General features: G+C 39.6%; 1 protein-coding gene across 3 annotated transcripts; it reads right to left on the reverse strand.

The window, feature by feature from the left end:
• Window positions 1-1,793: 1,793 nt before the first annotated feature.
• mroh1 (maestro heat-like repeat family member 1) lies at window positions 1,794-23,646 on the reverse strand. 3 transcript variants are annotated; one of them, XM_085802636.1, is made up of 45 exons: window positions 23,484-23,646; window positions 22,288-22,399; window positions 21,920-22,065; window positions 20,352-20,483; window positions 20,096-20,258; window positions 18,914-19,012; window positions 18,633-18,784; window positions 17,772-17,912; window positions 17,263-17,355; window positions 16,038-16,116; window positions 15,523-15,636; window positions 15,227-15,300; window positions 14,974-15,096; window positions 14,767-14,874; window positions 14,397-14,541; window positions 14,244-14,284; window positions 12,587-12,728; window positions 12,440-12,492; window positions 12,110-12,217; window positions 11,782-11,901; window positions 11,547-11,669; window positions 11,281-11,427; window positions 10,936-10,962; window positions 9,169-9,291; window positions 8,993-9,072; window positions 7,758-7,899; window positions 7,474-7,569; window positions 7,244-7,348; window positions 7,019-7,154; window positions 6,503-6,615; window positions 6,181-6,333; window positions 5,990-6,046; window positions 5,661-5,758; window positions 5,325-5,490; window positions 4,881-5,050; window positions 4,629-4,766; window positions 4,340-4,454; window positions 4,044-4,190; window positions 3,872-3,938; window positions 3,539-3,660; window positions 3,236-3,385; window positions 3,000-3,134; window positions 2,682-2,784; window positions 2,516-2,581; window positions 1,794-2,418 (listed from the first exon to the last, which is right to left on the reverse strand). In XM_085802636.1, the coding sequence occupies exons 2-45, from the start codon at window positions 22,307-22,309 to the stop codon at window positions 2,342-2,344; spliced, it is 4,911 nt and encodes a 1,636-aa protein (XP_085658762.1). In that variant the 5' UTR covers window positions 22,310-22,399; window positions 23,484-23,646; the 3' UTR covers window positions 1,794-2,341. The 3 variants fall into 3 exon arrangements, with proteins under 3 accessions (XP_085658762.1, XP_085658763.1, XP_085658764.1); XM_085802637.1 differs by lacking the exon at window positions 23,484-23,646 and adding an exon at window positions 23,281-23,299; XM_085802638.1 differs by lacking the exon at window positions 10,936-10,962.
• Between the last annotated feature and the right edge of the window lie 913 nt (window positions 23,647-24,559).

Here is a 24,559-nt window from a genome sequence, read left to right on the forward strand (position 1 = left end):
GATTGCCTTCATCTGCTCTCTGTTCTGGTCCAGTAGCATTATGTAAAAGTGACATGCACACATTCACACTTTGACACATTCAAACATGAATCATTTGAGATAGCCGTACCATCCTGAGGACGAACATTCACAACATGTTAAAAAACAGGAGGATGAAAAACAACATCAGTTCTATAAAGTTCATTCCTATTCACCCATTCACCCTAAACTAAGCCATAGTGTTAGAAAGAAAGTGCTAGAGTCCCTGCTTGGAGAACATCAACAATCTTATTCTTATCAATCACCCAAGGGCAAAAAAAAATCAAGTTTATGTTTGTTTGCCAGTCAGTTCTGAAATCAGGGACTACATGACAGAGCTTCAAAGTGCAACAGAAACATTGACGGTAGACATACACGTAATAATCGTACTTTAAACGTGGTACAAATATAAAAAATGGATTAATGTACTGTATTGCTTTCACTCAACTCCCCACTGGACATTTTGTCACAAAATGACTCCACTTAATTAGGACACATTATGGGGCTGGTGCATCCCTGCCTGTTGGCCATTGAGTGAATTAATTAATTAATTAGGGGAAATAAAAGTGACACAGACAGACTAACATAATACAACATTAGGAGGCCACAACAGTGCCCTAAAACTCAACCATTCAAGGCAAACATGACAGACAATGAAACAACACTAAGTGCATTCAAAATGAGAAAATCAATACCAACATTTACATAGTGCTATTGTGACATGATATAAACAGACATTTGGCACAAACTGTCTCAGCATGGCAACACAAGTCTGTTCTGCACTAGTAAGATCTGATCTGGCTGGCTGCAACTGGCTGGTTCATGACTTGATAACAATGTAATGGACGGATAAAAAGAAGATCTGCATTATTAAAATGACAGTTCAGCCCTGTCACAGACTGGCTGGACAATAATGGCCGCTAAACAACCAGAGAAGGTTTGGCAATGTTGTTGATAATTAATGTTCATCTCCCTGCAGCCTGTAAAGTGAGACTGAATCATGAAGTGTGAACAAACTGAGCAGACTGTGTAAGTACACAGACAGATCATGTAGTGTCCATTCAGTTGTGGTGGTGGTGGTGGTGGCAGTGATTTACAAACAGCTTCGTTATCACATCGAAATGTTGGAGATATGTTTAAGTCATGATGCACGACTTTGTTTAATCTGCTCTGAACCAGCCAGTGATCATGTTAGCGCAAGCTCCTACAACTGCAACAGCTGTTAAAAGACAGTCACTAACTGGTTATTGCTGGCTGACCTCACTGATTTGACAAAGCCAGCTGGATGATCTGGACTAACTCAACACAGCCATGAGAATGTGACCATCCTCATTTATTTCAATTACCACATTCACCCACAACTATAAACCATATTCATGCTTTGCTGAAGTTCTTGTGCATGAATCAGTTAAGCTATTATTATAAACTTCTTTTTTTTTTTTTTTTTTATAATATCACACATCTGAACTGATCTAAAATGTGTAATTGGATCTTGGTGGAGGACACGGGGAAAGGTCAGAAGAGAGGGTCTTTGGGACAATAGAATTATTTCTCAGGTAGAGATTGCCTAAAACTAAAACATCTACTAACACTATCACAAACGTCTGGTATGACTGCACACACACACTTAAGCTACCAGGCAGAATCATGTAAAATATTTCTGTCATGTACTTTAAATGTATATTAATGTGCACATAGTATCTGAAGAAACTATCCTTATTCTGAAAAAAAGGAGTAACTCAAATGTGTTTTTAATGTTTGCATTACAAACTTACTGAAGTATGATATATATTATTAATGAAACACAGTATACCTATGGTATTTTCACATTGACTGAACACTAAATGCTACAGACAATGCCTATCATCTGTAAAGAGCAACACAGTCTTTGGTCACTGAAATATAGATAAGAATGAACACTTCCTTTCAAGTACCATAATCAAGTTTCAAAAGAAGCCGATCAAAGCTGCTAACGGATAAATATGTTTGCATGTGTGTATGTGTATAATCAGCGTACATTTGTATATTTTCTTAACACTGGTGCATGTGACAGTTTGGCTTCTGGCTCCATACTTATTTGCGTTTTGGTCCCTGCTTTGGTTTCAATGACTGTTACAGTTACGCTATTGTTATATAATTTTGTGAGTACTGCAGATTTGAATGGTGGGATCTGCCCGTTTATGCACACATGGGGCAAAATAATAAAAAATATACTTTATTGTTTTATTTTGTACTCTATGTAGTGGCGTACCTAATGCAAACACTGATATTTATATGTTTTACCTATATATAGGTTTTGTGTGCATGAGTGTGTGTCTGTGTGTCAGTGGAAGTGCCCCATGGCCTCGGCCGCCTTCACTCTCACCACTGGATCTGGATCTTGGAGCAGCATCACTAAACCTGCACAAGGACAAATCAAGGACATGAGACATAGTTAAAACTAGTGATCATGATTTTTTTTTGGAAGAAAAAATGAAAGCTGTGTATTGTTTTTCACCTTTAGTGATGGTGCCCATGTTGAGGTGGGAGAAATGCTCCTCTGGAAGATTGCCGAGCAGAAACCCTGTAAACCACACACATATTTTATGATCTGTTGTGTGTTGTGACTTGTAATTTGTAGAATCTGATGTTTATAGTACGGTCACAATGCAGTCTTACTGTACCTATAAACATGGCCGCTCCTGCTCTGACCTCAGGCCAGTTGCTCTTGAAGAACTGGATGACTGATATGTGGTAGAAGTTCAGCATGCCTGGAAAGTCCTGGATCTACAAACAACAAAACACGAACTGAACATCAAACACGTACAACTTAGAATCTCCCCCTTAGTTACTGAAAGCAATCTTGTTGCTCGTGCCCATTTGTGCAAAAAATGTTGTTCAAGCTAAAAACAAAAGAACCACAGGAATCCAAATATATCTCATTTCCAGCCACATTGCACAACTATTCAATGCTCAACCCTGCCGGGATACTTGTGTCTCACCAGGTATTTGGTGAGGTCATTGATGAATTCTCCGTAGTGCAAGCTCTTGTCATCGTGAAGGTGGTTCTGAAACATGGTTGTGATCTGGTCTGATCCCACCACAGGAGCACAGACGCGCATCGCAAATTTACACGCCTAGACACATGGAAAAAACATAATCCATATCTTTAAGAAACTGTACGTTTGTGTAAATGTTTATTGTTGAAATACTGTATGTGTGTGTGCAGATTTCTTACCTTGACCACCTGTGGGTTTGGGTCAACCAGGTGTAACAGCAGGCTGACCAGAACATTGTGGATCTGGTCTTTGAACACTGGCTCTCCAGAGCCAAACTTGGAGAGATTCCCCATCAGATGGATGGAAGCACAACGGATCTCGTCATTCTCCTTCATGAGCACAAAAGATAACATTAGAGATGCAACACTGGGATGAAAACACCTACAGGACTGACTTCAGATCAGTTAAGCACTGTATTATGTATGATTACTGAAAGAGCTCATGTATAATCTCATATGACATCTTGGAAAAAGCAAACTTACACTTTCCAAGAATGGTTTAATCTTCATGAAGATGTAAACCACCAGCAAGTGGACGTTTTTCTTGTCTAGATGCAGGAGAACTTTAGACAGACCCGACATGGCCTCAAGAGTGATTAATTTACCTGCAGGAGGGAAAGTAAGAAAGAGGAGGATTTCTACCAATACAACCGATGCAGGATGAGCAGCTGAACATGTGGTGTAATAAACATGATGAATGTGTTGAATTAAAGTGAAACTTCAAACTAGCAGACTGTAAATTCGAGCAATCAATTAAGGTTTTACTGTAACTTTGCTCTTCCGAATATAGAAAACAACTATGCACTCAAAACTTACCTGGATCATCTTTCTCCTCCATGCCTGAGCTCATGGCTGCCAGCAGCTCTTTGGCATATTTATTCACCTGGTGGGGGAGTTGAAGGCTGTGAGTGACCCAGCAGCTACACTAGTGTATGTACAGTATGTACAGTAGCACATAGTGAAGGTCTGTGCATATGTGTTTGCGTACCTTTTCAGGTGAACCCACTGCGATGTTACCGAGCCCTCGGACAGATAACATGCGGACGGTGCAACAGGGATCCGATATCCGCTCCATCATGTTGTTCATTAACACATCTGTCAACATCAACTCTGTAACCACATGATGGTTCAACAGCTGGAAATGACAGAGAAAGATAAAAACACAACTTGATATTCATACTCTCCATCTGCTGGAAGTAAACACTGGCTGTTCAAAGTACCTGGAAGTGGTAAAATATTTATTCAGATCTATGAGGCCATTATTAAACAAATATGGTTTATCACCTCAGAGAAGAAAGCAGTGACGGTGGTTCTCTGGCACTCATAGATGTTGTTTAAAGACGGACACAGGCACTCAACAATGGCAGGTAACCTGGGACCAGCATGTTTAGCCATCGCCCTGTAGACAAGACAATGAGGTAACAGACTTTATTCCTTGAAACATATAGATTGGAGCTCTTTTTAAGATCCTAAATTAACAATTACCACAGTGATTTAAACTTTGTTGAACCCCTGAACACGTTTATTTATTTATTTTTTTAACAATCAATACTTAAGAGCAGTTTGGCTGTACCGTGCTAGTAATGTAACTCCAGTAATGTGTGAATTCAGTTCCTTCATTGCGTCCCAGGCGTTATCCTCATCCAGTCTTTTCATCACCTCATCTAACTGAGCACGTGCTAACAAGATCCTCAGTGCATCAGCTGCTACCCTGGAACAAAACAAGAGCAAACCAAACAATTAGACCCCATGCGCCTTTAGAAAATAAATGTATGCAGGAACAAAATCTGTATTTTATTCAATATAAAAATAATAAATAACCAACCCTGCCACATGGACAGATGCAGTTTGTTTGGTGTTATTGTCTTTCGGTGCTAACACTCCCACACTTGCACCGAGTCTGACAGTGAGACAGGAGAAGAGCTGTGGGAACAGACTGACGGCCGGCTCCTGACTCTGACCGTTTAATAACAGCTCTTTGAGGCCACATGTCATCTACAATCAAAACACACACACAGACATATGACACATGTTAACACAAATCATCCTCTTCTGTCATTTCTATTATGGAGTATTTCTGCTTTTGAGAAACAGCTGATGATTGATCGTAAAACTAAGTTTCATGGCAGCATCTAATCACAGGAACATGAACATAGTATAAATATGCCAAACCTCATCCTTTATAGGCACCTGTTACTTTACTGTTAGGTGTGTTTCCTTATAAAAGCAGACATGTCTGAGTATCAGTTTGTGAGTATTTGTGACTTACAGCCAGTGGTTGATTCGTGGCCACCTTTGTTGTCCCTCCTCTCATCATGGACTCCTTCCTGTCTACATAGGGAGCCATGACCAGAAGCTTCTCCATCACCATCTCCATGATCTGATTGGCTACAATGGGATCTGCCCCCAAAGCCATCCACATCTCACTGGTCCAGCTGGACAGACGGACAGACAAAGTAAAAATAAAATAATTATTAGATTCAAATTAGATTCAAAACACAACAAATGAGGATTAGGTGACTGAATTTACTTTATGTAACCAGTGAAGCTGAATTATTTATGTGTTTTATCTATTTAGGTGTTTGTTTTTTGTGTGAATATATACCTGTCATATGGAAGTGGTTGGTTAACTAGTGTATTAATAACAGTTTGTAGATGCTGGGAAGCCAGGATTAGTACTGTCTGTCCTACTGCCACTCTCACCTAAACACAATAAGGACAACAGTGGATTAATCGTTTCAGTGAAACATGCACTATATATGAAAAAACATATTAAAACAGATACACAATGTACATAAACATAAGATATAATGCACACAAAAGCAAACTGTTATTGTAAAACAATTTCAGAAGATGCTATGCAATCAGATTCTACAATGAAAACTCCATGGATAATAAATATTGATACTAAATGAAGTAATACTTGTGTCTGACCTGCTCCTCTGTGATATTCTGCAGTCGCACATGAAGCACCTCCAGCATCTCTGGTACCTGACAAACACACACAAAGACACAAACAAGCTCTGTGTGAGCTAATCCAGAACAGGTGTGTGCATCATTATGCTTACTGAGAGGTATGATGATGAGTGTATGCATGTGTATGTGTGTGTGTGTGTGAGTGCTACCAGCTCTTGCAGTCCACCTCCTCTGTTCTTCAGCAGGGTATTGAGGATGACTGACGAGGCTCTGCAGCAGTTTGTCTGACTGTCGACCAGCCCTTCAAACAACATGAACACCAACGTCGTCAGCTGCTGCTGAGGCAGACGTTTGCTCATCACCTGACACACACAGGAGGCAGAGACAGAGGGAGTTAGGTTTAGTATTATGGCTGGTGTTTTTTCCAAACATCCGACACAATCACTCGTATAATCTTGGACAGAGCTGAACAAAGAGAAGAGGATTCAACACAAGTGAAATCAAAGTTCAGGTAGAGGTGTACACATGTACCTTGGTGAGGTCAGAGCAGGTCTTGTAGAGAACTGAATGATCAGGATTTTCTAGTCTGTCTTTAAGCAGCAACAGGCCGTCCACAGCTTCATCCTTGTAGTCTAGTGCAAAACCTACGTGAAGAGAGTGAGTTAATATTTCCAGTAGATATTTATTTATTCATTTAACCTTTATTTACTCAGGCAAGCAATTAAGAAACAATTCTTATTACAAGACTGCAGCCTGAACCAAAGAGCAAAGGCTCTTTGGGGGGGGGTGCTAAAAGTAAAAACAAGGTTATATAAATTACAGAATAACAAACAGTTAATAAATACATAAATACATTGCAATAAAACAGTGGGACTTGACAAGAAGGCCGACTCAACAGGTGCAAGAGTCAGCTGTAATTTGTTAGTGATGTGAGGACAGTGAGTTTGAGAGTGTTAAAGATAAAGATAAAGCATACTAAAAATTAATAATGCACGTTCAAACAAGGCCCAACATCACTAATAAAATGTGCAGTTAAGAATGAGGTACCTTCGTATCGTAGCTGTATATAGAGCAGTCTGTATATACAGTCCATAGCAGCAGCGCGTACAGCAGGGTGAGGGTCAGAGCAGCGAGGAGACAGTCGACCCAACAGCGCTCCGAGGTTGTGGAAGGACACCATGTTCTGAACAAAGACACAAAACCTATTAACATCAAGTGAGACCACAAGAACGTCAGCACTGAAGAAGAAGTTCAGTATGTGTGTGTTTGTACCTTAACGGTCAGGTTATCCAGGTAGAAAGCCAATATGTGCGCAGTAGCCGTCACTGCCCTGTCTCTCTCATGGTCCTGTGCAGAGCTCAACCACGATTCAATATGCTGCACAGAACAATAACACACACACACCAGATCTCAGACCACATCGCAGGATGCAACAGGGGAGAACAGGATAATGAAATAATACAAATATTAGTAGCATTAAGGTGAACAGGAGAGGACCTCACCTTGAAGACACTCTGCAGGCCGTCAGGTGAGGGATCCTTGGCCAGTACGCTCTTCAGCAGCTCCTGCAGTGAAGCCAGAGTGTCTTTGTACAACGCCTGTGCAGATACACCAAAAACATGTCAGTCTGATAACACTTTAATTACTTGTGGCTAACATGTTTATTTGGGATTAGAGGTTGAATACAGTAAGTCTAAACATCTACAATTGTATAATGTACAGCATTTTTGTGTTGCATTTCTAACTTATGTTTGTGCACACAATACATCTCTCTGTTTGCTTTCACCTTTCTCTGTTTGGGGTCCAGTATCTCCTCTTCCTTGATTTTTTCTGGAGTGTGTGTGTCAGGTGGCAGAGAAAACACACTGTTCACACACACCTTTAGTAGGTCAAAGCTCTCATTCTCACTCAGCGCAGGTTCCAAGGGCCTGAAGCGGTCAGCGTCAAAGATACAACAGAATCTCAGGTGCACAAATTTAGAGATAAAACAGATTTTTCAGTGTTTTTAAATTTTAGGTCATTTAGGTGTTGTCTGATGTGTGTTTTCATATTGTTGTGATGCAAACGTTATGTATAACAAAACACCCGTGATATCAAGAGGAAGCAAATGTCAATAACAAATTTCTAAACTGTGGAATGAGCTACCATTAGAAATAAAGATGTCTCCCACCCTACAGTACATACTTTTAAATCACATCTTAAAACTTACTTTTATTCCTTGGCTTTTAACTCAGCATGAGAGTTGTGTGATCTCTGTTCTTGTTTGTCTTTTTATTATCATGTTATTGTATTTTTAATCTGTTTGCTTTTTGATGGTTCTTATTTTATCTTTATTTTTAATCCTCATTACATTTTCTTACCATTTTGGGCTCTATGTCTTTTATGTAAATCACTGTGCAGCTGCACCTTGGTAAACATTTATGTTTTGAAAATGTGCTCAACTCAACTCAAAATTTATTTATATAGAACATTTAAAAACAACCTTAGTTGCCCAAAGTGCTGCACAACATACAAGTGCTAGCAATATAAATAAAAACAACATAAATCATCAACATAGATTAACAGTAAAATAGGGCAATAAGAACAGTTACTAAGATAAGGTAAAACAAATAAAAGCTATACTAAAAGATGAAAATAAGAAATAAAGAAATAAAATAAATGAAGGCCAGAGAAAAGAGGTGAGTCTTTAAGAGTGATTTAAAATGCTCCAGAGTTTCAGCTGCTCTGATGTGGAGGGGTAAAGCATTCCACAAATTTGGGGCCACAACTGAAAATGCTCTGTCGCCCTTGCTCTTGAGTTTTGATCTGGGGCAAACCAGCAGTAACTGGTTGCTTGACCTCAAAGCTCTAGCTGGAGCGTGATGCTTAATGAGGTCAGATAAACAAAGAGGAGCTAGACCATTTAGGCTATATAAATAAAGTGGATTGGACAGATTTCACAGAACCATTTTTGTACAGGTTGAGAGAAAGTTAGCTATTCAGCATTTCTTAGCCTTCCAGGTTTATTGTAGTGAAGGATACATCAGGTTGGCACAGGTGGTCATCACAAGGTGGCGTACTGGAGTCCTCAATGAATCAGCTGACTCTGCCTTGATAAAATCCTGGCCAGGGTGAGGGGGAGAGATCAGGAAACAGTTGCTGTCACTGTCTGGAAATAACTGAAAGTTAAGTTGTTTAACATTTCTTCTTCTACTGACCAGCATGACAGTAATGAGCTCCTGTTTGCGGGAGAAGATGTAGCCTTGTTTCTTCACACATTCGCTGATGGCTTTGGCTATGTGGCCAACGCTCTGGATCAAACTCAGTTTCATAGTCAGGTCCTGGATCAGAGCCACACACAGACACACACAGACACACACACACATGTGGACAAAATCCATGCAGACAAAAGACATACAAAGACATAGAAGTGGAAAAAACGACAGGACACACAGATAAAAAGAATAAGGTCAGGAGGAAAAGCAAGTCAAACATGAATCAAACCGGATAATTGCGTTTTCCAAATTACCAGGAATGCGAACAACGTGCACAGAAGCTCCCTTTTACCAGATGCAACTCTAGCTAAGCAACTAGCTAAGCAAAAGCAAACAGTCCAGAATCATTTAGCAATATAAAAACCAATCAATCAATCCACTCAGTTCATCAATAAATTGAATCAATCCATTTGTGATACTGAAGATTGATCCTCCATGCCTATGGATGGAGAGAAATTAGTTGTTGATGATTAGAGGAGACGGCGTCAACAGCAAACCAGCAGCAGGCACTGGTCAAAGAAGTGACAGAGGAGCTCGAGACCTAGAGGCACGAAGAGCTGTTAGAAATTGCAAAAGCTTTTTCCACACTGAGGGTGAGCAGAACAATTCACCACAGTCAGGGAGTGACAGAGTCTGGTGAGTAAATCAGATGGAGATTATCAAGTAATAAGTTACAAGTGAAACAGGTAATTCAAACAACATCTATCTATAAATCATTTCACATTTTTAATTGTTAAGGGCCAAAGGAAAGGAAGAAGGCTTTTGTTGAATCTGAGCTGCTTTCAAAACCCATAGCACTTCGAATGCCAGGTTGTTAATATAATCTAAAGTTACAGGTTTTACATTAGTGGGTTAGACGAGTGACAAACCACACCAAATCAACTCAATTTGATTTAAGACCTTTCAACTTTTAATCAATGGATACTGGTCATGACTGGAATCCATTGTAAGACTCAAGCCGATCGCATGCATTGAAATAGCAGTTGCAACTTGCAAACCCCTCAGTGCTGCATGGCTTAAGCTTATGATACTGAAAAGATTTTTTGTGGCATATCACTTTAAAAACTATATTTCACTGAGGCAGAGCATTTCTAACATTTCCATGGAGAAATAAAGTGCTGTCAACTAAGTGCTTTCTAAACATATGGTGAGCATATGCTCCACCATGACTCATTTAAAAGGTGCTATATGAAGTTTCTTTCTGCCGTTAAATGTGGTTTCTTTTTTGGAGCAGGTGATGATGGTTACATCCTCTTGGCACTGTATCTTCACCCTCTCATGGTGCACTGAGGACAAACTGGATACTTCAGTGTCTCACTATTGCAAACTAGTATTATGAAGTAGGATGGGCCAGAGCTTCTTGGTTAGCAGAGGAAATAATGCTAACATTCGCTATGCAGGTATAGCAAAACTTATACTGTGTAGCTCCTAATGGATCATTCAGGATCTCAAAGTTTGTGCTCTACCATGGTGAAATATAACTGAAGCAGCCAAGTAATACAACTTCAATAAAAAGCATGTGCATTATTGTATCAAGTTTTATATCCTCAAAGATTTCCAGTTAAGATTTTCACCGCGTGTGTACACCAGAATAGATTCAAAGAGGAGTAAGGAAGAGCAAGATGAAAGGGTTTGCGTTAACTCGCAGAGATAAAAGAAAAATCAAAATCAAAATGGAGATAAATAACCCATGTAGTCTTCTGACAATACCTTTGTCTCTACTTTTATCCCAAGAACCTGTATGAAATAGAGGCGATAAAGTCATATCACATACAAATAAACCCATTTAAGATCTTTCATCTAATGCTGCTGACACAACCAAAAATGTTTAATGTCGTTCTTACACCATTTATTAGTTTTTTTGTGTGAAATGTGTCAATACAGCTAAAGATTGACCTCCTGTAACAAATCCAGCAACTGGTTGATACATAGTAAATGTGATAATGGATACTATCAGTCACACAAGTCAAAACTGTCTTTAGTCCTACTTTAAATCATTCTACTTATTTCAACAAACCAGAAGTCACAAGGGGCATCACAGGGGCGTTACACTACCTTGGTATTGAAGTGTTTACTGATGCTGCGGAGGATGTCTTGGTCGATGCGGTTCAGTATCTTTTCTGGAGGTGCATTCAGAGCCACTTGGCCATAACACAGGATTAACGTGCTTTTCACCTTCTCCACCTCAACATCGTTACGCTCCTGTGAAAAAGGAAGAGAATGATTAACAGTAACAGAGACAGATCTACAGAAGTCAAGTGAACCAAGTGGTATCAATAATTAAATGATCAGTTGGGAGACTTTTTAAAAGTTCTCTGTACTTTGAGCAGGTTGAAAATGCTGGGCGACTTCTTGAAGGCGTCCGACTTTCCAAACTCGTCCAGTTTAGCCAGAGTTCCCTCTAGGTGGCTATTAGCACAGAGACCGATGCCCATTGACACTCCCTAATAGACAGAAAGAACAGACACAGACTTCAGCCTCAGTATTAAAAAAAAACACCTTAACAATTTGCAATGCAATTTATGTTCTCAGATTATTTCAACAGCACAAAAGTACCTCTCTTTCTACAGCGTCATTGTGTCGTGCGGTGAGGAGGATTTCCTGCAGTTGTTTTTTAACCAACTCCTTATTGAAACACTGCTGGAGAGTCACACCTATACAACGATACAGGAAACTCTGCAATGGACAGTGAAAACATGATTTATAAATGTTTTTCATACATAAAAAAACAATACAACCTAACTATGTAGTGGTAGTCCATCACTGTTCAACATTTTACTTCATTCATTGTTTTAACTAAAAATCCATACTACAGCAAATCATGCACTTAAATATGAGCTTGCCTTGGATTTGTGAGTAAAATAAAAGTTTTGAAAGTATTCACCTTCTCCTCCAAGTCATTGTTATATGTAGCAAGATATCGTGTGGCCTCGGCCGCCAACTGACACACCCATTTGTCATCATCAATAGTAGCCAGGGTTTTGGACAAGAGCTGGAGATAATTTCAGATAAATTCAGATTTCAGTAAATCCATAATCAAAGCAGACAGCATAATCTCTGTGTATGTACAGGCAGCTAAAGCAAAACAAATTTGAATCATAGTAAAATGTAAATTTATGAATATACGTTCGTTATAACTTGAGTTTTATACAGATGCAAAACATTGTTGTCTTATGATGTCAATGAGATAATAGTCCCAAACTGAAAAACACACCTTCAGCAGCTTGTCATCCCAGTGCTTCTTATCGAGGCTCTGTGGCGTTGACTCTGGAAACAAAGAATAAACAGTCAGACTAATCTACAGTAGAGGCGAAATCAGATGCTGTCGTCGTCATGTCGCTATCTACAGTACAGTACAAACCTTCTAGCACGGACAGCAGAGGTGGTATCTCGTTCTCCCACAGATTCTCTGTTTTGGGATGAATGCTGACACTAAGGATTTGCAGAAGAGAGAGTGACGGAGCTCCGTGTCCTCTGCTGTTGAATGGGAATGCTGAATTCACCTAGGATCAACAACACAATGTGGAGATAACAGGGATGCAAACGGGTCAGGACCAAAAAAGAGAGGAATGTCCCGGGGGGGTTCACCATTAACAAATGATTACATTACAATATCACGGAAAAGTCAATTTCCAGTAGTTCAACCCCAACCAAGTATTGAGTGCATATAGGCCTAGATGGACATAGTTTTCAGAAGGCCAACATTTCTAGATTAAAATACTTTAAAAAAAAATTCCTTTGCAATATTTCCATTTTGGAGATACTGAATTTTAGGTCTTCACTGAATGTTAGTCATAATTATTACTATTAAAATAAACTGAATAAATAAAGACATGGGATGTTTCATTCAGTGTGTAATGGACATATAGGCCTATATAATGTGTTAGTTTCACTTTAATTGAACACATTCTACATCGCGGAGGCGACGTCTTTCCACTTAGAGCTTCCTTCACCTCTGAAACGGGGCAGAGCTCCGTGGAGACACCTGCCTGACACAGCAACGTAGGGGACCGTGCGTGTCCGCGGTGCACAGCTCCACGGGGGGAAAACGGCGTCGCCGTCGCACCGACTGCACGCGGATACGCGCCGCTTTAATGAGCGCACATGTCGCGTCTACATTGGAGGTCAGCTGTTATCAGTATAATCAGAGCCTCAGTTTCACGTGATTGTCACTGTCAGCCTGTTTGAAAAACATTTTACTGACCCCAGCTGAGACGCTGAGACCCCCCCCCCCTCTCAAAACAAAAACTCTTCGGATCTGAACGATTCACACAAGTCACCTAATTGGTCATGAAAAAAGCGAGTTTCGCTTTTCGGCGCGCTGTTTGCATCCCTGAGATAAACAGACATCTATTAACCACAATGCAGACAACTTCCTGCTTTCTATTTACTGTACAGGTCTCACTTCACTTCATGCGACCATAACTGTACTTCTACTTCAACAAACCAGCAGTAACAACTGTAACATTTGAGGGGCGTTATCCTACTAGTCCTATTTCCCCTCTATGTTGTGTAAAGGGGCTGGAATGACTAGTATTCAAAAGAAATAATCAGACATAGTAAATGGCATATTACAATTAAATGAGCCATGGCAATGCATAAGGACCATTGGGTATGGTAAGTGATTATTCTAAACCACAGATTGAAACAAATTAATTACAATTTACAAAAATCTGTTGCTCTAGTCTCCGACTGGAGTGGATTATGGATGATTGATTATCCTAACCCATTTTTTGCATCACAGTTTTTGTCACTAATGATGATACAGATCCATTCAGCATGCATTTCAAATGACACACAGTGCTTCTCTTATACAATTAACCACAGGTGATCAGTTTCAAAGGTGATCGATGGGTTGAGGATTAATCCCAATCACATATTATAAATGAAAATCAGCCAATAGTAATTGGTAGCTTGCAAATTGAGGTATTAGTAGTTTAAACACTGTGAGTCTTTGCCTTTGGCCAGAAGTCATCACACATTTCTGACGTGTGCGTTGTGCAGTTGTCTTTACTCACCAGCAGTCTGATCATTAGTGTTTGAGGAGAGGGCAGATTGACTGGAGGGAGACAAGACACATTTAGTTTAGAATAGATTATAAAACAAAAATCAATTTTATGTTTTCAATGAATTTGTAACAGATGCATCATGTTGGGAAACGTGTCTCCTACCTTCCTGTTTCAAGTCAATGTGAAAGCTGGGATCCTGGTTATTTTTCTTTTTGGTGCCCAGCACTATCAGACTCTTACATAGAGGAGTGGTGGCATTGCTGAACTGTGGAGGGGTCAGATAGTACAGCAGTTTGGGCCATAGCACCTGCAAACAACAAAATACACATGTTAAGTATCTTAATAATATGAAGTGACATGAATCTGTGGGCTTTGTTGTAAAGCCCAAGCTTCAGAAAAATGCATGCAAAGAAAGAAGAAAGAAAAGGAAAGAAAACAACATTTAAATGACTAGAAAAACAAAGAAAAATCAGTTAGTGACAAATTAGGCTAATTAGTAAAGTGGTAGACAGAGAGAGTGGAGTGTACGTACATCAGCTAGCCGTCCAACAGTGGTGGTCAGGAGATGAAGGGTGTTGTCACACATCGACCTCAGAGCCTCGTTTGACACCTCCTCTGGATCTGTGGGCCTGTCACCACGCTGGAGACACACACACAGGATAAAGGTATATATGACTTCACATATCTTTGTACTGTATGCATGTACATAGTTGTACAAAAATTAGAGTTAAACACACACCTGGTATGTGTCAGGTAAGGCACAATGTTGAACAATGAATCGAACCAGTAACTCCCCTCCCTCCAACTCCAGATAACCGTGATGAGCCATCGCACTGATCACCTGGACCACACGCTTCTTCACCTGGGAAACACAGCGACAGAACCAGAATGAGCTTAAGTCATGATTGTCTAACATAAATTAAGATTACGTTAGGATAAACAGACTAGTCTTAATTCAGCAGATAGATACATCCAGACTGTGTGTGTGTTACCTTGTTGCTGTGATCAGCCATTGGTTGTCTGATGCTGGCCAGGATCAGGAGCTTCTTATTCTCCATTGTTGAAGCTGTAACACACACACACGTTAACACATGAGTAGAAATAACCAGATGATAGAAGATAAAAGTTCAGTAATGGGGAACTATAATTTGAGTGTGCTCAAACCTAAAGTAAAAGTCTGGCTCACTGAAAAATTAATTAATTTTAACTTTTCTACCAATGCCAATCCATCCATGTGTTAGCAAGGCATAAATTAATTTGTGGTGTGTGTATGTTTTATTCTCCTCACTGGTGGAGTTGATGAGATGGCGAAGGACAGCGAGTGAGCCCATCCTGCTCCGTTCATTGCTGTTCTCCAACTTCTGAAGCACAAACATAACCAGACGGTCGGGGAAGGAGTTCGCTAGAGGGAGAGAGGTGGAGGAGGCAGCAGCAGAAAGACGTTGTAACAAAAACACAAAAATCACAGCAAATCACAGAGACAAACAAGAAAACAAAGGATAAACAAGATAAACCAGAAAAGAAGGATGGGGAGGGAGAAAAGTAGACCGACTGTCACAGTTAATATGATTATGTTGTGGTGGACACTGAGTCTGGCACGCTAATGAATGATCTCATTACCGTCCTTGTGACTGCGTAGAACTAGAACAGATAGAAAAGCCCGAAGCTGCTGAACAACTTTCAGTTCTTACCGAACAGTAAACTTGTTACCTTCTCACGTTACAAAGACATGATTAAGACGGTGTCAGCAACAGTCAATAATCAGATGGACATGAACACAAGTAACTGAGGAGCTTTTAGTACCGAGCAGACTGAAACAGCGCAGGACCTCGTTGTGGTTCTTGACAGTAGGAGGGTTGTTGTAATCAACAGGGGCCGACACCTGGGGGAGACAAAGGAAAAGTTACACTCTTCATCAATTATAGGTCAATTTGTGCACTGCTGTGATACAACCACTGTCAGTTCAGTTACATGATGGGACAGTTGAATAATTTATTTAAATCGAATTCAACTGAATGAACTCACTGTAAAACATCATTTCCATCAATCATAAATGTTAATCATAATTTCCGGAGACGACTGTTTGTGGTTCAAGCGACCTGCTCTTTTTATAGAATAAGGTCACACATGAGAGGCTTAAATTATAACCACACTCGCACTTTGGGGAACATTTCTGAAGTTGAAATGAGAGCTGAAATTTTGTTATGGGCCATATTTTTCAAGGCCATCATGTTGTGTTTTAAGTACTTACTTTGTTTGGACCTAATGAAATTAAATTTTAATTATACACTTGTACAGGTTTAATGTTAACAAATGAACCCCCACCACGTGATCTAGATAGATGATACATGCACATCAATGGCAGAGTCATTGTGGTGAAATGTTGCAACAGTCAAGACATCATGCCAAGTGTCAGCTGACAAACAAGATTATGTCAACATGTGACTACAGCAACACTCTGACAGTCATTTAACACATCTACAGTAAGAGAAGGCAGTACGAAGTGAAGACAAGACCGAATGACTACACAAAATGGTGGGAACCAGCAATCAAGTGTAGTCAGACCATACAATAGGAAGAGCTAATGTTGTGTAGTGGTGTTGTGGATTGTTCAAGATCAGCTGTGGACTCAGCATGTCCACAGCATTTCTTTTATAAGTTCATGAAAACTTGAAAAACAAGAGAAAGAGCAAAACCAACTCCTCCAAATATCTCTTATGGCACTTCTTTGGTTATCATATTTTGAATGAGATGCATAAATCAAAGATATATTTTAAATATGTTACAAAACTCTCCTCTTCTGTACAAATTTATTAACAATGAAAAATAAATAAATTATAAATTCAATGGTATCTTAAAAGACAGATGAAACTCAGGTCATTGGATGCAATAGATCCAGTAATAAAGGAGAAATGATATTACTACAAGCATGTTTTCTGCTTAGGTCCTCCATTAGCATCTGCCTAATGCATTATGCATCTGTCATCTTGTTTTACTTTGCATTTATTTTAATAATATGCACCGGTACCTGCTGATGCAGAACAAACAGTAGACTGTCGAGTTGTGTCTCCAGCACCCTGCTGCCCATGTTGAGAGAAGCATCAAGCACTTGGCACAGACTCTGAATGAAGGCAGAAGGAAGAAAAAAAATCATCACCCTCTAAAAAAGCAAAATTAGTTGTGTGATGTTTCCATTATGTGATTGAAACCTTGCACTGCACAGGCTTCTTATACCTGTACGAGTAAGATGAGTACACTGTAAAATACTTAACAACTAGTGTATTATATGAATAGCTGGAGTTAGACTTGGATTAAAAATAAATAAATAAATAGCATGGATATTTAATTCTGATCCTGATACACAATCTCTCTCCAGAGGACAGTTAACTGTGTGAGCTCAAACAAAATATGTTGTACAAAGAAAAGCAAGGAGGCAGTATGAATTTGATAGGGATGCTAGAGCTGTTGTTAAAACACATGATTCATGTAACAGAGACAAAATGTACAGATTACATCAGTGCTGGATGCCATACACACCTTGCTGATGATGTAGTGCTCATTGTTCTTCTTGTATAGCGACAGAATGGCAGGAATGAGTTTGGGGATTTGCTCCTCTAGTTTATCACTGGGCATCAGGTGGCACATGGAGCCAAGTGCCTCAGCCACAGTTAGCCTCAACTAGGAGACACACACAGGAATACAGAATATCAGGTGACACAGATTCACAAGCTATTCAACATCACCTAGATCTATGTAGTTTGTAAGAAAGAAAATGCAACACAGGCAATACAAGTACTTTTAAATAAATATCTTAAATGACCTTCAAATATAGCAGACTACGGAGCAATAAATGAATGAAAATAAATAGATCTATGAAATTATTTTCACTGAAGAAGTATTTGTATGTTATTCTGTTTCTTGTGAAGTTGTGAAGGTCACTCCAGTGAACGATCCTCGACTCTAATAAGTTGCCTGCTTTCGGTAATGCAGCACGAAGGCATAGTGGTTAAATTGTTAACACTGCTAATTATAAAAGACAAATAGTGAACTGTGTGGTAAGTTGCTCCACTATTAAAATCCCACAGAAAACATACATTAACAGGCACTGGCAAATCAAAAGCGTGCTGTTTGTGGGTAACATGTTTCACCAAAATTGGGAACTGAAAATGACACCGGCAGAATGTTCTCGCTGTATTTTCACCGATTTGTGATTAAAATGCTTTTGCACTGCCATCATCATCTTGTATGCAAAAATCTAAATGTCAAGTTACATGTCTTACCTCAGCTTCCTCTACAAAGCCTGACCACATGACTTAATGTCAGATGTTCAGTCATTTTTTCAGTTGTGCACCAAAACATCTTGCTCAATGCCCCCAACACCGAGCTCTGTGTCCTCACCTTGGACTCCCTGCTTTGTAACCAGCTACTGAAGAGGATGTCGAAGGCAGCATAGATCTCACTGGAGAATGTATCTTTCCTGACTGTGGGATCTGGAGCCTTGTCCAGGTTGGCCAGGTACTCCAAGATACTGTCACTGAAATGACAAAGGGCTGGAGGGAAAACAAAACAGGGGAGGCACAGGAAATCAGAGAGGAAGTGTTTCATGTTATTTCAAGACAAGATAATATAATTCAACAATTATGATGATGATTAGAAGAAGCATGTTGGCAGCTTCTTACCGGAAGAGAAGACCCACTTCATGTTGTCCTGTTTGGCCATGCTCAGCATAGGCAACATGGTGCCAAGAATAGCATTCAGAAAGGGTACCATGCCATAAACTAGAGAGAAAATGGAGAAGAGACCAGCATTAATGACACACCATTACTCACCGTTTCCTCTGTAAGTGACGGAGAATGTACATGAGTTGAAAGAAAAACATGGTGGAAGGCTTGAGGAACCCCTAGTGAGATTTATTTTGACAGACAGAATTATTAACATCATGTTAATAGATTATCTTCAAAAAAAAACAAACCCAAATGCATCTCTGTACTGGTCAATCATTCACAGAGACTAACACTAGCATTTGTTTGGTACTTCCTCTAAAATGATACATAATTGAACAGTAAAACCAATGAGCCATCTATTATTTATCCACTTAGTATCTGATATCTTTACTTTCATACACAGAAACAAAATGCATATTCAGTATTAAGTAGACCTATGTTACATTTCTTTAAAACAAGCCCAATGCAGGTGTTTTTAATAGCTTCTCCAGAATTTCACTCAGAGCTGTTGTGGCAGGAAGGGTTGCATAACACTTCTACATCCATAGCATGAAAGAAAGACTCATGTTTGAATTTAGATGCAATAAGATCAGTAATACTTAAAATACAATGTTACACCAGTGAATGTGGTGTTAACAGTGCAAAACTTGAATTGCTCGCTGATTCTCAGTCAGTCTCAGTGTGGATGTCACTACCTGAGACACCTTCTGAAGGAGTTTATTCAGTTGCCGTATTTTAAGAACAGGCTTAAATGTTTTACCGTAATACAGAATCACAGATACCAGAAATTTAGGCTACAACTAAAATGATAATTTGAAATAGTATTGATCAACTCAGAGACTGTGAATATCCCCAAATGCTGCAGGGATAGGACTTTGAGGTGAAGACAATGTAATCCTTGTAATTTATAAAGCATGAGAGGCCGCTCCTTAACAAACAGCAAATGCAGCGTTGGGACCAGTTTGACAGGTTATTGTATTTCTCAACGACCTCCGAAAACTTGCCTTGTGAGCCAAAGTTGTGATTTCCTGTTGTGTGTGTATGTGTGTGTGTGTGTGTGTGTGTGTGTGTGAGGTCTTTCTTATGGCCTGTTGTGTGTGGCTTCCTTTGTTTTTGTGCATGCAAACATCATCTTACCATTGGAATCAGAGAGGCTGGCAAGAGTTTGGACCACAAAGAAATGAGGTAGGACCCCTGGCTGAAACTTGCTTAATATCTCCTCCATGATGTCATTGATGTGCTTGTTACCCACAGCAACCAAGATATTGCTGGCTGCCTGCTGCCAATCAGGGACAACCTCCTAAGAAAACAGAAAAGGAATATCATCTATCATATGCTCTGGGGGAAAAAAAAAAAAAAAAACTAAAAATAAATTATCAACAAGATATATTACCTTTGATCGTGTCATCTCATCTGAGGCCAGAGAGATGATGCTTTTTATCCTGGGGGGACTGATCTCCTCGATACTGCAGCCAGCAATCAGCTCAATAGTCTGAAGAATCACAACTCTGTGACTCACTACCAGCTACAGGAGGAGGAGAAAGGGAAAAAAGAAGAGAAGAGATGACTAGGATTACAGGGGTAGCATAATACGTATACAAAAAACATTAGGACAAAATGAAATACAAATTAGTTGCATGGCATGTTTTTATCTCCACCTAAAAGCACAACATCAAAAGCATTTATCATAATTGTTGGCTTTTACACAGGCATATATACAACAGCAGACATTACGCACCATACCAATAAAAAAGGAAATCTATGTACAAATCACTGACATTTCCAAAGACATTTCCACAGAGTGATGATGCCATCATCTGACAATCACATGTCATAGAGCTGTGACAATATGATAAAATGCTGCAGCACCATTTACAGACACAAGCCAATTCAAAACTCTATAGTGAACTCTCCTAGGACAAAATGTGCTTCAAATACAAAATCAAAGAGCAGGCAAAAAAACTAAGATTTTTCATGTAAACTTTTCTCTTTTATGGATATAGCAAAAGTGTTAGCAGTAACATTGATATGACTTCATCAAATTAGTTGTGTGATGTTTCCGTTATGTGTATGTAGTACCGCAAGCACTGCACAGGCTTATCATACCTGTACCAGTAAGTAAGATATATGTAAGATATGAATAGCTGGAGTTAGAATTGGTACAAACAAATTCATAAATAAAATGGGGTAAATCTGGGTTTTAAATTCAATTTAATTCTGATCCTGATACACAATCTCTCTCCAGACGACAGTTAACTGTGTGAGTATGTCGTACAAAGAAAAGCAAGGAGCAAGGATTTTTCATGTAAACTGTTCTCTTTTATGGATATAGCAAAAGTGTTAGCAATAACATTGACATGACTGATATGAAACTTCACCACCAGAGCAGAACCATTAACACAAACAGATGTTGTTCTTATCAGATTGTTTACATCTTGTAAATCTGTGAAACCTCCAAAAGCAATGCCTTGATTTACACGACATTACTGCCGGCAAACCACATGCTTGGGGCACCCAAGAGGCTGTTTAAGTGTGACTGGGTTTAACAGATTAGCAGAAAACTATTGTTAGCTAGGGTTACCATTACCAGAGTCAAAAGAAATCTTTCATGAAGCTACAGATATTTCCATTATGAAAGTACCATCTGGATTCCTGCTAAAAATATAGAAAAAGTCAATGTCTCCCCTTCATTAGACTTTAACAGCATGGAAGACTTCCCCTTGCAACTCCCCCTCTAAATGTGTTAAGTATGATCACAAAGAGCAGCCACAGCAGATAATTGCTATATGTACTGTAACTGTGAAGCTGGTTTTTAAACATTAGAAATAGTTGTACAAGTATGCACATTGTCATACTTATCTGGCTCCAAGAGCTATTTGCTCTCTACTTACTAATGTGCAGTAGGAATACTGATAACAACAGTAGGCTACTGTATATTTTCATAGATAGCTGGTGTTTTACCTTTGGGTGTTTCAGGAGGTAGTCCTGGCACATTGCTAACACTCGGTCTGGCTGCTGTTTTCCAAGGGTTAACATAGACTTCCTGACCTGCTCCTGGACCTCTGAGTCTTTATCATTGGCTGCATCTAGTAGCGCCAGGGTCACCTCTAGAGGGAAAACACAACATAAAAGACACGATGAAGAGGAAGCTCACAAAGTAGGAAGAAATTTATAGTTAGTGACACCAATGCAGTAAAACTTCTCGCTAGTAAAACAAATAAAGGCAATAACACATACGGCATAGCTTTCAAGACCAAATAGAAAAGAGACAGATACAAAAATAAATCTGAAGAGAAGAGAAGAGAAGAGAAGAGAAGAGAAGAGCTTACGTTCCACATCTGTCTCATCCATGGTGGAGGGCTGGAGGGCTGGCTTCCTGGAGCCTGCGGCTGAGAGTTAAGCTTCCCCCCTGGGGGACAGATGAGCAGGGGCTGCCTGGAGCTGAGGAGCAATGTACAATATGTGAATATATGCCTGATACTAATTTTAATGCGGGATTCCAGACACTGCCTGTTTTTATTCTAAATAATAAAATATTCAAATGTTTTCAGATTTTAGATTTCAGGTAAGGCAAGGCAAGGCAATTTACAAACAGTTTGTCTCAAAGGGCTTTACACAGCATCATAACAACATCCTCTGCCCTTAGACCCTCACATTGACTGAGAAAAAACTACCAAGAAAAACCCTTGTAACAGGGAACATGTGGAGAAACCTCAGGGTGAGCAACAGGGGAGGGCAGACCTGCAATAGATAGAAAAGTTTACAACATGGAAATGTAACCGGTCAGTGAACGAGAGCTGGCTGATATTTCTTTGCACTTGGAATAAAGCACAAGTAATTTCTCTATTGAACTGTAAAAAAAAGAAAAAAAAGAAAGAAAGAAAAGAAAAAAAGAGTATGGATCCAACTCATTGATATATTTGAAAAGTCAAAGCATACATTTGGAAAACACCCCAACACCTCCTCGTGATGGTCCTCTCATTCACCTGACTGACTGACAGGTGATGGTCGGGCACCTTACAGCTGTAAACTGAGAGAAAACATTGATATTTGCCACTAAAGAGCTCTAGTCTGTATTCATCTTCAGCTGTCAACCTCTAATCTTCCCAGTCGAGCTACTTATTTAGCTCCTGACACAGCCACAACAACTCACACAGCTGAGCAGCAGCAGCTAACAACTCTACTCTACCACAATGTTTAACGTTAACCAAGAGACAACAACAACAACAACAGCAATGTGACATTAAAAAGACGTAAAAGAGTAAAAAACGATCAGGGTCGTGTCTCTTACTGTATATTTAATGTTATGGTTGAATAATTACCTTCAACCTGCCCGGATGGTGGTGGTGATGCTGCTGCTGCTCGCTGGGAGATAACAGTAACATTAGCATGCTAAGCTAAGCTAAGCTAGCAGCTGCTGCTACGGAAGAAGAGGCGTCAGCAGCGTCCTCACATCATCATCACCCACCAAAACACACTCACACACACAGACACACTCTGCTAACAAGGCTCAGGATAAACTTACCAAGTCCCAGTGTGTGTCCGCTGAACGACACGACAACGCTGCTGCTTCTTGTCTGTTCTTTTGGACAGCAGGCGGCGGCTCCCTCCCTGTCACAGCGCTGTGTGTCCGGTGCTGCTGCAGGTGTAAACACGCCTGGTCATGTGCTCGTAGTCAGCAGGAACGTATCAGCAGGGGGCGGGACCCCGAGGGGGAGTCACAGCACCGCGGCACATAGAGCTGCCTGCCAGACAGTCAACACACTTGGAGCTGGTCAGGATATACTTCCTACTGTGATAATGGTGAGATTTACGGAGTAAATTTACTTGAGTACTGAACTTAAGTACAGTAGGAGGATTTGTTCTTTACTTGAGTATTAGATTTCTTTGGTAGCCTACTTATTACTCTTACTTGAATACATTTCCAAGACAAATAGCCTATTTTTACTTTTAGCTACTCGAGTTAATTTCTAGGAAGGTTGAAAAGTAGGCTACTTGTTACTTTCAGGTCTGCCCTTTTTTTTCCTAAAATACTATTGGACACAAGCTGTGTTTGTCAAAGAAGGAAACCCTAACCCCTAAAAGCAGCACATCAGTGCAGGTGGTAGTTCATTCTCAGAAAGTTAGAAGGTCCTTAAATTAATTTAGAAAAAAATTAATTAGTAATTCATTGATGTGAAAAATAATAAATGTACTCTTACTCTTACTTTTACTTAAAGTAAATTTAAAAGCATGTACTTTTGGATACTTAAGTACCTTTAAACAAGTAGCCTAGCCTACTTTTTTACTCTACTCGAGTAACATGTCGACTGAGCTACTTTTACTTGTAACGGAGTAAATTTTGACCAGTAGTATTTGTACTTTTACTCAAGTACTGGGGTCGAGTACTCTGTCCATCTCTGGGGATATATACTGTATATATTTTTATGTGTACGGTATTTACAATGTTGTTGTAAAAGCCCTACAACCCGTTACCCTGCACTACAGAAAGATGAGAACTCCTATAAGCTTTCATTAATTGCTATATATCATATCAGCCCAGTCAAATGAGGAAGGCTGCCAAAGAAAAGGAAAAACAGCTGACTGATCCAGAAAAAATGG

This window comes from Trachurus japonicus, chromosome 16 (assembly GCF_045865225.1).
Source record: "Trachurus japonicus isolate A0001 chromosome 16, Traja_1.0".
NCBI lineage: Eukaryota > Metazoa > Chordata > Actinopteri > Carangiformes > Carangidae > Trachurus > Trachurus japonicus.